The sequence below is a fragment of the Callorhinus ursinus genome, unplaced genomic scaffold (genome assembly GCF_003265705.2).
Source record: "Callorhinus ursinus isolate GAN/ISIS: 27379988/994484 unplaced genomic scaffold, GSC_fseal_2.0 scaffold17, whole genome shotgun sequence".
Taxonomy (NCBI): Eukaryota; Metazoa; Chordata; class Mammalia; order Carnivora; family Otariidae; genus Callorhinus; species Callorhinus ursinus.
In genome coordinates, this window is record NW_027397079.1 from 28,330,590 (window position 1) to 28,344,854 (window position 14,265).

Below are 14,265 nucleotides of genomic sequence, written 5' to 3' on the forward strand. Positions count from 1 at the left end.
AGACTACTGGTTATCTGGGGCTGGGGTGGGAACAAAAAGTGACTGTAAATGGGCACAAAGGATCTTTTGGGGATGATGGAAAGGTTCTAAAATTCAATTACATTAACAGGTGCACAATTTCGTAAATTTACTAAAAATCTTTGAATTGTACACTTAAAATGAGTGAAATATATGGTATATAAATTAAACTTCAACAAAGTTGTTTTCTAAAAAGATAACCTAAATTCTAACTATAACACAAGACTATTACATCTTAAGAATGATATATTCTTATTACATTCCCTTATACTTAACAAAGTATCTAATAAATACAAACGTTGAACTAAAAAATGAGCTTGCCATGATTAAACGGTTTCCTTAAAAATAAAACTGAACAGTTCTAAAGTCAATTTTACTAACCAGAATTTTGTTTAGAGCCTGATGATCCTCCATGTTCTAGCTTTGCTTTCTTCTTCTTTGATGATGATGATGATGATTCAGAAGATACTGAACGTTTTTCTACTACAGGAGTGGAGAGAGCTCGTTTTTTGAACAGCTCCCGTTCTCTCAACAGGCTTGGATCCATAATTCTGCAAAGATATAAGTATTTTTAATACAGATTCTAATCATTCAAACCTATAGGCCAAATCCCTAGGTCCCAAGAATTACTTCCAAACAAAATTACCTTCATTAGCTCTCACCACTTTTATTTATTCACTTAGTCATTCACTTAAAAATCTTTAATTAGTACCTATTGTGTGCCAGGCACTGTGCTAGGCATTAGTAAAGAGAAACAGAATTATTCCTTAAAGCTCTAGAACTGCACTGTCCAATATGACAGCCACTGGTCACATGTGCCTATGGAACACCTGAAATGGGGCCAGAGTTTAGATGTACTTAAAGTGTAAAATACACACCAGATTTAAAAGACATAGTACAAAGAATTTTTAGAATTCCTGATGAGATATTTTAGATTGATTACATGTTGATAATATTTTGTATACACTAGGTTAAATATTAACCAACAATATGATCATCTTAATAAATACAGAAAAAGCATGTGACAAAATAAAAATCCGTTCAGAACAAAAGCTCTCCAAAGTGGGTTTAGAGGGAACATACCTCAACATAATAAAGACCAAATATGAAAAACTCAAAGCTAACATCATACCCAATGGTTAAAATGTGAAAGCTTTTCCTCTAAGATCAGAAATAAGACAAAGATATCCACTCTCCCCACTTTTATTCAACACAGTAGTGGAAGTACTAGATGCAGCAATCAGATAAGAAAAATAAAAAAGCATCCAAACTTGTGGGGTGCCTGGGGTTAAGTGTCTGACTTTGGCTCAGGTCATGATCTCAGGGTCATGGGATTGAGCCCCACATTGGGCTCCCCAGTTAGCAGGGAGTCTGTTTGTCCAACTCCCTCTGCCCTTCATCCCCGATCATGCACACACTCTCTCAAATATTTTTAAAATCTTTAAAAAAGATTATTGAAAAAATAAGCATCCAAACTTGTAATGAACATGTGAAACTGTCACTATTTGCAGAAGACATGATGCTACATACAGAAAACCTTAAAGACTCAACCAAAAAAATTAATAAGTGAATTCAGCGAATTGCAGGATACAAAATTAATATACAGGAATCTGTTCTGTTCCTATACATTAATAACAAAGTAGCAGGAAGAGAAATTAAGAAAAAAATCCCATTTACAATTGCACCAGAAAGAATAAAATACCTGGGAATAAATTTAAGCAAGGTGGTCAAAGACCTATACTCTAAAAACTGTAAGACACTGATGAAAGAAATTGAAGAGGACACAAACAAATGGAAAGATACTCCATGCTCATGGATTAAAAGGATATCATTCAAAAGTCCTTACTTCTCGAAGCAATGTTCAGATTCAGTGCAATCTCAATCAAAATACCAACAGCATTTTTCACAGAACTAGAACATATAATCCTAAAATTTGGGGGGCAGCTGGGTGGCTCAGTTGTTAAGTGTCTGCCTTCGGCTCAGGTCATGATCCCAGGGTCCTGGGATGGAGCCCTGCATCGGGCTCCCTGCTCCGCAGGAGGCCCTGCTTCTCCCTCTCCCACTCCCCCTGCTTGTGTTCCCTCTCTGGCTGTGTCTCTCTGTCAAATAAATAAAATCTTAAAAAAAAAAATCCTAAAATTTGTATGAAACCACAAAAGACCCTGAATAGCCAAAATAATCTTGAAAAAGCAGCACAAAGCTGGAGGTATCACTATCCCAGATTTCAAGATATACTACAAAGCTATAGTAACCAAACAGTATAGTTCTGGCACAAAAAGAGACACATAGATCAACAGAACAGAGAGCCCAGAAATAAACCCACACCTGGTCAATGAATCCACGACAAAGGAGGCAAAAACATACAATGGGGGAAAAGACAGTCTCTTCAACAAATGGTGTTGGGAAAACTGGACAGCTACATGCAAAAAACAAATGAAACTGTACCGCTTTCTTACACCACACACAAATATAAACTCAAAATGGATTCAAGACCAAATATGAGACCTGAAACCCTAAAACTCCTAAAAGAAAACACAGACAGTAACCTCTTGGACATTGGCCTTAGCAACATTTTTTAGATATGTCTCCTTGGGCAAGGGAAACAAAAGTCCCCATTGGGACTTCATTAAACTAAAAAGCTTGTGCACACAACAAAGGAAACCATCAACAAAACAAAAAGAAAACCTACTGAATGTTAGAAAATATTTGTAAATGATATACCTGATAAGGGGTTAATATACAAAATATATAAAGAATTTATATAATTTAACACCAAAAAAACACAACCACTCAGATTAAAAAATGGGTAGAGGACCTGAATAGATATTTTTCCAAAGACATATAAATGGCCAACAGATACATGAAAAGATGCTTAATATTACTAATCATCAGGGAAATGCAAATCAAAACCACAATAAGATATCACCTCACATTAGTCAGGATGGCTGGTGTCAAAAAGACAAGAAATAACAAGTGTTGACAAGGATGTGGAGAAAAGGCAACCTTCATGCACTCTTGGTGGTAATGCAAACTGGTGCAGCCACTGTGAAAACAGTATGGAGGTTCCAAAAAAAGAAAAATTAAAAACAGAAATACCATATGATCCAATAATTCCACTACTGGCATTTACCCAAAGAAAACAAAAACACTAATTCAAAGAGATATATGCAGCCCTGTTTACTGCAGCATTATTTACAAGATATGGAAGCAACCCAAGTGTCTATCAACAGATAATGAAAATGTGATACACACACACACAATGGAATATTAGCCATAAAAAAAAAAAAGAGATCTTGCCATTTGACACAATACTGGTAAACCTACAGGGTATTATGCTAAGTGAAATAAGCAGAAAGAGACAAATATTATAGGATATCATTTATATATATAATCTAAAAAAACAAAACAAACTAACAGATTCTTAAATACAGAGAACACTGTTAGTTGCCAAAGCGGAGGTTGGTGGGGAGATGGGAAAAATAGGTAAAGGGGATTAAGAGGTATAAACTTCCAGTTACAAAACACATAAGTCATGGAGATGAAGAGTACAGCATTACAGAATACAGTCAATAATAATTTTATATTATTTTTTGTATGTTGCATGGTGACAAATGAGGCCTATACATATGGGGAGCACTAAGTAATGTATATATTCGTTGAATCAATATGCTGTACACCTGAAACTACTATAACATTGTATGTCAATTATACTTTTCTTCCTCATTTTTTTTCTTTACTTATTTTTATTTATTTGAGAGAGTGAGAAAGAGAACCCAAGAGGGGGTAGGGTCAGAGGGAGAAGCAGACTCCCTGCTGAGCAGGGAGCCTGATGTGGGACTCGATCCCGGGACCCCGGGATCATGACCTGAGCCAAAGGCAGTTGTTTAACCAACTGAGCCACCCAGGCGCCCTCTTTCTCCTTTTTTTAAATGTAGGCTCCACACCCAGCATGGAGACCAACACAGAGCTTGAACCCATGGCCCTGAGATCAAGACCTGAGGTGAGATCAAAAGTCAGATGCTTAACCAACTGAGCCACCCAGGCACCCCTGTCAATTATATTTCAATAATGAAAAATTAAAAATACAATTTCAAAATTAAAACATTTTAAAAATTAATTCACCCTAATTTTTTCTAGTTTTTAAAAAAATATGGTTACTAGGGGTGCCTGGGTGGCTCAGATGGTTAAGCATCTGCCTTTGGCTCAGGTCATGATCCCGGGGTCATGGGATCGAGCCGCACATCGGGATCCTGGCTCAGTGAGGAGCCTGCTTCCCCCTCTGCCTCTCTCCCTGCTCATGCTTTCTCTCTATGTCTGTGTCTCAAATGAATAAATAAAATCTTTAAAAAAATATATACGGTTACTAGAAAATTTTGAATTACATGTGTGGCTCACATTTGCAGCTCACATTATATTTCTATTGGACAATGCTGCTCTAGAAATAACATCAGAATTACTAGGCAGAAATTAGGAGGCAGATGTAGGCTCACTGCAAAAAGAGAGAGAGAGAGAACCATCAGAATTACTTATAAATGAAAAGGTGTGTTTTAAAACTGGTGAACTCTCAGGGCACCTGCGTGGCTCAGTCGGTAAGGCATCCACTTTCGGCTTGGGTCATGATCCTGGCCAGGGTCCTGGGATCGAGCCCCACATTGGGCTCCCTGCTTGGCAGGAAGCCTGCTTCTCCCTCTCCCTCTACCGCTCCCCCTGCTTGTGCTCTCTCACTCACTCTCAAATATTTTTTTTAAAAATTAAAAATAAGGGGCGCCTGGGTGGTTCAGTCATTAAGCGTCTGCCTTCAGCTCAGGTCATGATCCCAGGGTCCTGGAATTGAGCCCCACATCAGGATCCCTGCTCAGCGGGAAGCCTGCTTCTCCCTCTCCCACACCCCCTGCTTGTGTTCCTGCTCTCGCTGTCATCTCTGTCAAATAAATAAATAAAATCTTAAAAAAAAAAATTTTAAACTGGTGAACTCTATCATTAAGTGATAAAAAAGCTGGATTAAAATTTTTAGAAATAGGGGCCCCTGGGTGGCTCAGTCGTTAAGCATCTGTCTTCGGCTCAGGTCATGATCCCAGGGTCCTGGGATCGAGCCCCACATCGGGCTCACTGGTCGGCAGGAAGCCTGCTTCTCCCTCTCCCACTCCCCCTGCTTGTGTTCCTCCTCTCGCTGTGTCTCTGTCAAATAAATAAATAAAATCTTTAGAAAAAAAAAAATTGTTAGAGGTAACTACAGAAAATTCCTGATTTAGAGGGAGGTGGGACTAGACCTCTTTTGGTTTTTTCCCCACTTCTAAAACTCCACAGTTCTGGGCGCCTGGGTGGCTCAGTTGGTTAAGCGTCTACCTTTGGCTCGGGTCATGATCCCAGGGTCCTGGGATCGAGTCCCGCATTGGGCTCCCTGCTCAGCGGGGAGTCTGCTTCTCCCTCTTCCTCTGCTGCTCCACCCCCCCACACTTGTACTCTCTCCCTCTCAAATAAAATCTTTAAAAAAATACAAAATAAAACTCCACAGTTCTAAGCAACTTCAGTACAACCAGGGAAGCCACAGATCATTTAACAAGTAATTTTATTTAAGTAGGGGCTTGAACTCAGAACCATGATAGAGACCTGAGCTGAGATCAAGAGTCAGACACTTAACCTACTGAGCCACCCAAGTGCCCTTCAACCAGTATTTTAAAATGTTCTTCTCTTCTTTTACAATCTAATAATCACACTACTGGGTATTCACCCAAAGAATACAAAAACTTTAATTCAAAAAGATATATTCACCCCCATGTTTATTGCAGCATTATTTACAATAGTCAAATTATGGAAGCAGCCCAAGTGTCCATCGATAGATGAATGGATAAACAACACATACATACACACACATAATGGAATATTATTCAGCCATAAAAAAGAATGAAATCTTGCCATTTGCAGTAACATGGCTGGATCTAGAGAGTATAATGCTAAGCAAAATAAGCCAGTCAGAGAAAAACGAATGCCATATAATTTCACTCACATGTGGAATTTAAGAAACAAAATAAAGCTGAGGGAAAAAAAGACAAACCAAAAAACAGACTCTTAGCTATAGAGAACAAACTGATGGTTACCAGAGGGGAGGTGGGTGGGAGGGATGGGTGAAATAGGTGATGGGGATTAAGAGTACACTTATCATGATAAGCAATGAGTAATATATGGAACTGGTAAGTCACTATATTGTACACCTGAAACTAATATTGTGCTGTATGTTAACTACACTGGAATTAAAATTTAAAATAAAAAAAGTTCCTCTCTTGAGACCCATAAGCACAGACTAAACTGATGGTTGCCAGAGGAGAGGGGGATGAGGGGGATATGGGATGGGAGAAATGGGTGAAAGGGAGCGGGATATACAGGCCTCCAGGTAAGGAATGAAAACCTCATGGGGATGAAAGATTTAGCAATGGGGCACCTGGGTGGCTCAGTCGGTTGAGCGTCTGCCTTCGGCTCAGGTAGTGATCCCAGAGTCCTCGGATCGAGCCCCGCCTCAGGCTCCCCGCTCGGCAGGAAGCCTGCTTCTCCCTCTCCCACTCCCCCTGCCTGTGTTCCCTCTCTCGCTGTGTCTCTCTCTTTCTGTTATAAATAAATAAAATATTAAAAAAAAAAAAAAAGGTTTAGCACAGGGAATATAGTCAATGGTATCGTAATAGCATTCTATGGTGACAAATGGTAGCTATACTTCTGGTAAGCATAGCACAAGGTATAGAGTTGTTAAAATCACTATTTGGGGGTCACCTGGGTGGCTCAGTTGTTAAGGGGCTGCCTTCGGCTCAGGTAATGATCCCAGCGTCCTGGGACGGAGTCCCGCTTCGGGCTCCTTGCTCCTTGGGAGCCTGCTTCTCCCTCTGCCCCTCCCCCCACACCGTAGTCTCTCTGCTGACAAAAAAAAAATCTATTTAAGCGCGTGCGCGCGCACGCGCACACACGCGCGGCAGGAAGGCGGGCGGTGGGGGGCGCGGAGCGGCAGGGGGAGGCGGCGCTCGCGCAGGGCCGCCCCGACCTCCCGGGGGCTGCTGGGGCGCGGCGGGGAGTCGTGCCGGGAGACGGCGGGGCGTGGGCCGAGTGCGGCTGGCCTCCCTTTCTCTGTAGCCTCTGGCTGCATTTCGGCCTCTTTGCTATTTGCCCGCGCGGACCCTGTCCCTTGCCTAAGTCGACAACATGAGCGGCAACAACTTGGAAGGGAACGACGAGTTTGATGAGCAGTTGCGAATGCAAGAATTGTACGGCGACGCCAAGGACGGCGACACCCAGAAGGATCCCAGTGGAGAGCCCGATTCTTTCAGGCAGCAGCCGGCTGACACCCCGTACGAGTGGGACCTGGACAAGAAGGCTTGGTTCCCTAAGATCACTGAAGATTTCATTGCTACGTATCAGGCCAATTATGGCTTTTCTAATGATGGGGCATCTAGCTCTACTGCAAATATACAAGTCAGTGCTAAGACTGCAGAAGAACCTCCGCAAAGAAAAACCCCTGAACCCAGTGATCCCAAAAAGAGGGGAGAAAAGAGAAAGGCCGAATCAGGATGGTTTCACGTTGAAGAAGACAGAAATACAAATGTGTATGTGTCTGGTTTGCCTCCAGACATTACAGTGGATGAATTTATACAGCTCATGTCCAAGTTTGGCATTATTATGAGAGATCCTCAAACAGAAGAATTTAAGGTCAAACTTTACAAAGATAATCAAGGAAATCTTAAAGGAGATGGTCTTTGCTGTTATTTGAAGAGGGAATCTGTGGATCTTGCATTAAAACTCTTGGATGAAGATGAAATTAGAGGCTACAAATTACATGTTGAAGTGGCAAAGTTTCAACTGAAGGGGGAATATGATGCCTCAAAGAAGAAGAAGAAGTGCAAAGACTACAAGAAAAAGCTGTCTCTGCAACAGAAGCAGTTGGACTGGAGACCTGAGAGACGAGCCGGCCCATCCTGGATGCGGCACGAGCGAGTTGTCATCATCAAAAATATGTTCCATCCGATGGATTTTGAGGATGACCCACTGGTGCTGAATGAAATCAGAGAAGACCTTCGAGTAGAGTGTTCAAAGTTTGGACAAATTAGGAAGCTCCTTCTCTTTGATAGACACCCAGATGGTGTGGCCTCTGTGTCCTTCAGAGATCCAGAGGAAGCTGATTATTGTATTCAGACTCTCAATGGAAGGTGGTTTGGTGGCCGTCAAATCACTGCCCAGGCGTGGGATGGAACTACAGATTATCAGGTGGAAGAGACCACAAGAGAAAGGGAGGAAAGGCTGAGAGGATGGGAGGCTTTCCTCAATGCTCCCGAGGCCAACACAGGCCTCCGGCATTCGAATTCCATTTGTGCTTTGGAAAGGGCAGGGCCTTCTAGAGTAAGGCATTTTTCAGAGCACCCTAGCACATCTAAAATGAATGCACAAGAAGCCACAAATGAAATGGCATTCGAAGAACCTATCGATGAAAAGAAGTTTGAAAAAACCGAAGATGGGGGAGAATTTGAAGGAGATGTTTCGGAAAAAGATGCCAGAGAGAGCGGCCCCGAAAAAGAGGCTGAAGAAGGCTGGCCCCAGAAAGAATCTGAAGAAGGCTGCCCCAAAAGAGAGCGTGAAGAAGACTACCCTGAGAGAGAGTCCGGAGAAGGCAGTCCTGAGAAAGAGTTCGAAGAGGGTAGTCCTAAAACAGAGTCTAAAGAGAATGGCCCCGAACGGGAATCCAAAAAGAAGAGGCTCAAAAATGATTATGAAGAGAATGGCCTTGAAAAGGAATCTGACCAAGACGGCCCCAGCAAGGAGTATGAAGAGGATGAGAGCCCCCAAAAGGAGTCTGATGAAGACAACTCGGAAAGGGAATCCAAAGAAGACTGCTCTGAAAAGCAGTTTGAAGACGGCTCCGAGAAAGAATCTGAAGAGAACAGCCTCGAGAAGGATTTTGACGAGGACGGCTCCAACAGGGAGTTTGGTGAAAACATTCTCAGTAGGAAGTTCGAAGACAATGACTCTGACAAATCGGAATTTGGAGATAGCAGCTCCGAAAGAGTGTTTGAGGAGGAAGTCTCCGAGAGAGAGTCTGACGAAGAGTCCGATGACAAGGAAGGGGAAGACACATACAAAAAGGTGTTTGATGACGAGTCAGACGACAAAGAGGACGAAGACTACGCAGATGAAAAGAGGCTCAAAGACGCTGACAAGATGTTCGAAGACTCGGATGACAAAGAGGACGAGGAAGAAGGAGTAGAGGTAAAGGAAGATGAAGACGTGGACGAAAAGATGTTCAAAGAGGATGATTCCAACGGGAAGCTGTTCGACGACGAGGATTCCAGTGAGAAGCTGTTTGACGACTCTGACGAGAGAGGGACAGTGAGGGGCGTGGGGAATGTGAAAGACGAAGGGCCCCTCTCCACAGGCAGCAGCTTTGTCCTCAGTAGGGAGGACGAGGTCAATGACATTTAATCCCTTAAACTTGCTTGATAGGGAGCTTCCTCCATCCGCATTCTGCCTGTGCTCCAGGGTAATTGCTAGTAGTGTTACATGAACATGTGCCTAGTGGTAGGATGCCAGCAGAACAATGCATTGAAATTTTCACTGTTACCTGTACTTAATGATTTTAAATCTGTGTTAATTGCCAGCCGTTCAGGTAAAACTTCATAGTATAATGCAAGTCAGCTGGGTACTTGTCCTCTGTCAGATTTGTTAAACGTATGCAGAATATTTTTTAAAGTATTCTGATTGAAGTTTGTGATAATTCAAAAATAAAAATAGGTTGTTAATATGCCGAAACTGAAAAATTGGACTTGCATTACATTGTATTTTAAATTCTTGCTGTTGCTTTATTCATACTAAAGTGTGTGGTGTTTGTGAGGACTTGATAAAGCTCAGAGGGGTCTTCTTGCTTCCAGCTTCCCTTAGCACTTACATCCCCATTTCCCTTCCCTAACCCAGAACATGTTACTAAAATTATAAAGTAAATAACACGCTGGAGTTTTTCCCTGCCTAGTCCTTGCGAGCTACTTTCATTTGTTTTCTTTTCCACCCTCTTTCCACGAAAATGGACTCTGAGATGTGCGAAAGTGAACTTTCTGAGGTCCACAGCTTCCCTTATTGGAAATACAGAGGAGATTAGAATTCTCCTATGTACTGTTTGGGCCCCTTGAGGAGCTGACTGAAGTCATGGGACCTTTCCCCAGAAAAATGTATGCACACACTACACAGCTTTTTTGTATACACTTTTCAGAGGTTCATGGATCCCCTGGAGTTTAAGATCTACTTGTATCATGCATACTTCAGCTTTTTGTTCTAGATTCATGGTGCCTAGTTCTGTGCTGAGTTGTGTAGTCCCAATGAAAATTGGAGTCTTTCTTGACTGTCCTTTCCAGATTAAGTATTGGCGAACTGACTTCTGCTGTAGCATTAAGAAGTGACTCTCATGAATTAGAAGCATTAAAATAAACTGCACTGGTGCTTTTTCATTAAAAAAAAATCTATTTAAAAATAAATAAAATAGGGAGCCTGGGTGGCTCAGTTGGTTAAGCGACTGCCTTCGGCTCAGGTCATGATCCCGGAGTCCCGGGATCGAGTCCCACATCGGGCTCCCTGCTCGGCAGGGAGTCTGCTCCTCCCTCTGACCCTCTTCCCTCTCGTGCTCTCTATCTCTCATTCTCTCTCTCTCAAATAAATAAATAAAAAATCTTTAAAAAAAATAAAAATAAAAATAAAAAAATAAAATAAAATAAAATAGGGCGCCTGGGTGGCTCAGTTGGTTGAGCGACTGCCTTCGGCTCAGGTCATGGTCCCAGGGTCCTGGGATGGAGTCCCGCATCAGGGTCCCTGCTCGGCGGGAAGTCTGCTTCTCCCTCTGACCCTCTTCCCTCTCATGCTATCTCTCTCATTCTCTCTCAAGTAAATAAAATCTTAAAAATAAATAAATAAATATAAATAAAAATAAATAAAATAAAATCACTATTTTGTATATTGAAACTAAAGTAACTCTGTGTGTGTCAATTAAGAAAAAGAGTTCCTGGGGCACCTGGGTGGCTCAGATGGTTAAGCATTTGCCTTTGGCTCAGGTCATGATCTCCTGGTCCTGCGATCAAGCCCTATGAGCCCCCACATTGGGCTAGCAGGGAGTCCACTTCTCCTTCTCCCTCTGCCTCTCCCCCCTGCTCATGCTCGCACGCACTAGCGTGCTCTCTCTCTCTCTCCCCCTCTCTCAAATGAATAAAATCGTTAAAAAAGAAGAAAATTTCCTCTCTTGTTTGAACTCTCCTAGAATACCATGGAAAGTCTAGGAAGCACAACAAGCTGACCATGTAAATGATTTTTGCATTCTTCACAAGTACGGAAGGAAGGTCTGGGAGGAAAAAGACTTTTTTTTTTTTTTTTACTTTATTTTGTTTTGCTTTGTTTTTATAGGTTCCATGCACAGCGTGGAGCCCAACGGGGGGCTTGAACTCACCACCCTGAGATCAAGACCTAAGCTGAGCTCAAGAGTTGGACACTTAACCATATAAGCCACCCAGGTGCCCCCATCTTAACTGTGAAAGCCTTCATGCACAGTGTAGCTCAATAAATATTTGTTAAATGAATAATGAACACAAACATATCTTTAAATTGTTTTAGCCTCGTTACAGGTTTCACAAGCCTTTATTAAATGTCTTATGTTTCTGACTCTAAGCTTCGTGTACTTGTCTTGTGTTTATGTACTTCAAGTTTTGAAGAGTTCTAGAAGATAAACCCTTTCCTTCAAGCAGCTTACATTTGAGATTAAAGAAATGAGCACTCTGATTAAAAACCAATGAATAAAATGTGACTTAGAGTGCTAAAAGTTAAAAATATAAGCACTGATAAGAAATAATCAGAGTAGGGGCAGCTGGGTGGCTCAGTCGTTAAGCATCTGCCTTCGCTCAGGTCATGATCCCAGGAGCCCTGCATCAGGCTCCCTGCTCAGCAGGAAGCCTGCTTCTCCCTCTCCCACTCCCCCTGCTTGTGTTCCCTCTCTCGCTGTGTCTCTCTCTGTCAAATAAATAAAATCTTGGAAAAAAGAAAAATAAATAATCAGAGTAACCTTTACTTGAATAAGTAAGAGTCACTGGCACTGGTATCAAAGACCTGACTTCTGGAACCCTCAGTACTAATCTCTAACTGCAACATGACCGTAGGCAATCCACTAGACCTAAGTCCAATTTTATCATAAGCAAAATGACTACTAATGCAGTCTATATCTAGTCCAACTTTAAAATCAGACAATGTTTGTGAAAAGCAATTTTTTTAAATAATAAAGCTATACAAGTATGTTTGAGATGGATCTGAAAAAAAATAACAATGATTATGCTAGGGTGAGGAAGATAGGAGAGTCTTGGGGAGGGGGAGGAAGTGTGGGGGGGAGGAGAAATCACAAGTGATAAAGTGGGGCAACAAGACAAACACAGGAAACATGTGTAGCTGTTTATTTCACCTTGTAAAGACAGGTAATTAAACCAGGCTTTTAATCATGATTTTAACACAGACTTAAACAAAAGCCTTAGTTTACAAAAACCTAAATGCTTACAGCACTTGAGCCTCACAACTCTATGAGATAATTGGTTTTAGTTTTATTCCTTATTTTAATATGTGAAATCTGAAGTGAAAAGGTACAGCTAAGGTTACACATTTCTAAGTACCTAGGCCAGGACACCAATACCCTGCCTCCTAAATCAAATGCTTCCTTACTCCAGACCTGAAATACTGGTCAAGAACTCTAAAACAAAGGCGACCTGTGTGCTCTGGGTAACGTTCAACGGCACCTCGAGCAGAAGGCTTAACGTCTGTCTGTCTCTCCCACCATCGCATGCTCCGCCTAACTTTTCCTCCTTTTTTTCAGACTACTCAAAAAATCCGTAGAGTTTTACATAAACTGACCTGTGTAGTAGACAGGATACATAACCATGCCCATTTTCCATTTAAAAAAAACAAAAACAAAACATCACAACTCAGGGAGTTACACGTGTTCCTTCATGGATGGTCACTGAGAAGCCAAAAATTAAATCAAAATCTTCTGGCTCCAAAGCACACGTTCTTTCCACTCTACCATACGACTTTTTACAACCTTTCTACTTTTCCTCTCTTTCGCCTCTTTCCCTGCGTAAGCCTCGAGCTGCCACTGGCACCTAAGAACACAGCCAAGAACAGCCAGCAAGGTAAGAAACGGACTGCTTACCTCTTAAATCACAGGAATGGAGAGGTGGACGAAAAGGTACCGTAGTGTTTGGATCTGGAACATGTCTCTAGACTTTGCAGCCAAAACGACTCTAATAACTAAAGTTTAGGGATCATTACAAACCCAGGCTCCAAAAGACAGCTTAAAAAAATAGCCCGTAAAGGTGCATCTAAATCAAAGCCTTTAGTTGGACACCGTGGTTCCCTAAACTCCACACACGTTTCGCTCGCCTACTGCTGATGTAAAGTCGGGGGCTAGGAAGAGACACAATCAGCTCTCTGCGAATTTCCCCTCTTTCCAACCCAAAAGTTTGCTCAATGGACCTCCGGCCTAAAAGACAATGCTCCGAAGAAGTTGTTAGGGTGTTTAGTGTTTCGCGCAGGGAACCGCAGCCCCAGCTTCCCGAGAGCTGGAAGACAAGCTCGGCCCTCGGGAGGCGGCGGTCCCGAAGAACAACAGGCCGGGGCTCCGCTCCCCTCACCCGGCGGCCGCAGCCCCTACCTGAGCGAGGAGGGCCGCCCCACGCGACCGACCGCCGCCTCCCAGCGCCTCCACCTCGACCAGCCGCCCACGCCCGCGTGGCCACCGCTTCCTGCTCCTCGTCAGCGCCCCCGCCTGCCCGCACGCACGCCCAGCGCAGCCCCGCCAGGTCGGGATCTCCGCACTGGCGGCGGCGGTAGCGGCGGCGGCTGAGGCGGTGCGATTCGGCCGGGGGCTCCGCCCGCCACTTCCTGATCAGGCTACTAGGAGCTCAGTCCCGGCAGGCACCGCGGCGCCCCCGCCGCCGAGAACGCGCGTGCGTCGTCACGTGCCCCGCCAAGAGTCTAGCAGCGGGGCAATCAGCCAGCTGGGGCGTCCCGCATTTCTATGACAACGGGGCGGAGGGGGGAAGGGCGGAGAATGAGACTCAGGTAGAAAGAAAGTAGCCAGTTGCTACAATGGAAAAAACCTTTCCTTTGCAGAACTTTAAAGCGGCCAGATCCTCCTCCAGGTGTTTGGTACTTTACGTCAAACGCTAGTCACCAGCACCTGAACTTCAAAGAACATTGTCC

General features: G+C 43.1%; 1 protein-coding gene and 1 pseudogene across 3 annotated transcripts in view; one reads left to right on the plus strand and one right to left on the minus strand.

Annotated features, from left to right (window-relative positions):
* GTF2E2 (general transcription factor IIE subunit 2) overlaps positions 1 to 13,950 on the minus strand; it is a 69,222-nt gene extending 55,272 nt beyond the window's left edge. Inside the window, exons 1-3 of one of the 3 annotated variants that reach the window (XM_073902409.1) lie at positions 13,715 to 13,950; positions 13,214 to 13,311; positions 400 to 569 (exon numbers count right to left, since the gene is read on the minus strand). In XM_073902409.1, the coding sequence (XP_073758510.1) occupies positions 400 to 565 (166 nt within the window). In that variant the 5' untranslated portion in view covers positions 566 to 569; positions 13,214 to 13,311; positions 13,715 to 13,950. Of the gene's footprint in view, positions 1 to 399; positions 570 to 6,780; positions 6,803 to 13,213; positions 13,312 to 13,714 lie in introns of those variants that run through there. The other 2 variants (XM_025886080.2, XM_073902410.1) reach the window with 2 other exon arrangements.
* On the plus strand, positions 7,086 to 9,719 carry LOC112834623 (17S U2 SnRNP complex component HTATSF1 pseudogene; annotated as a pseudogene).
* Positions 13,951 to 14,265: the final 315 nt, after the last annotated feature.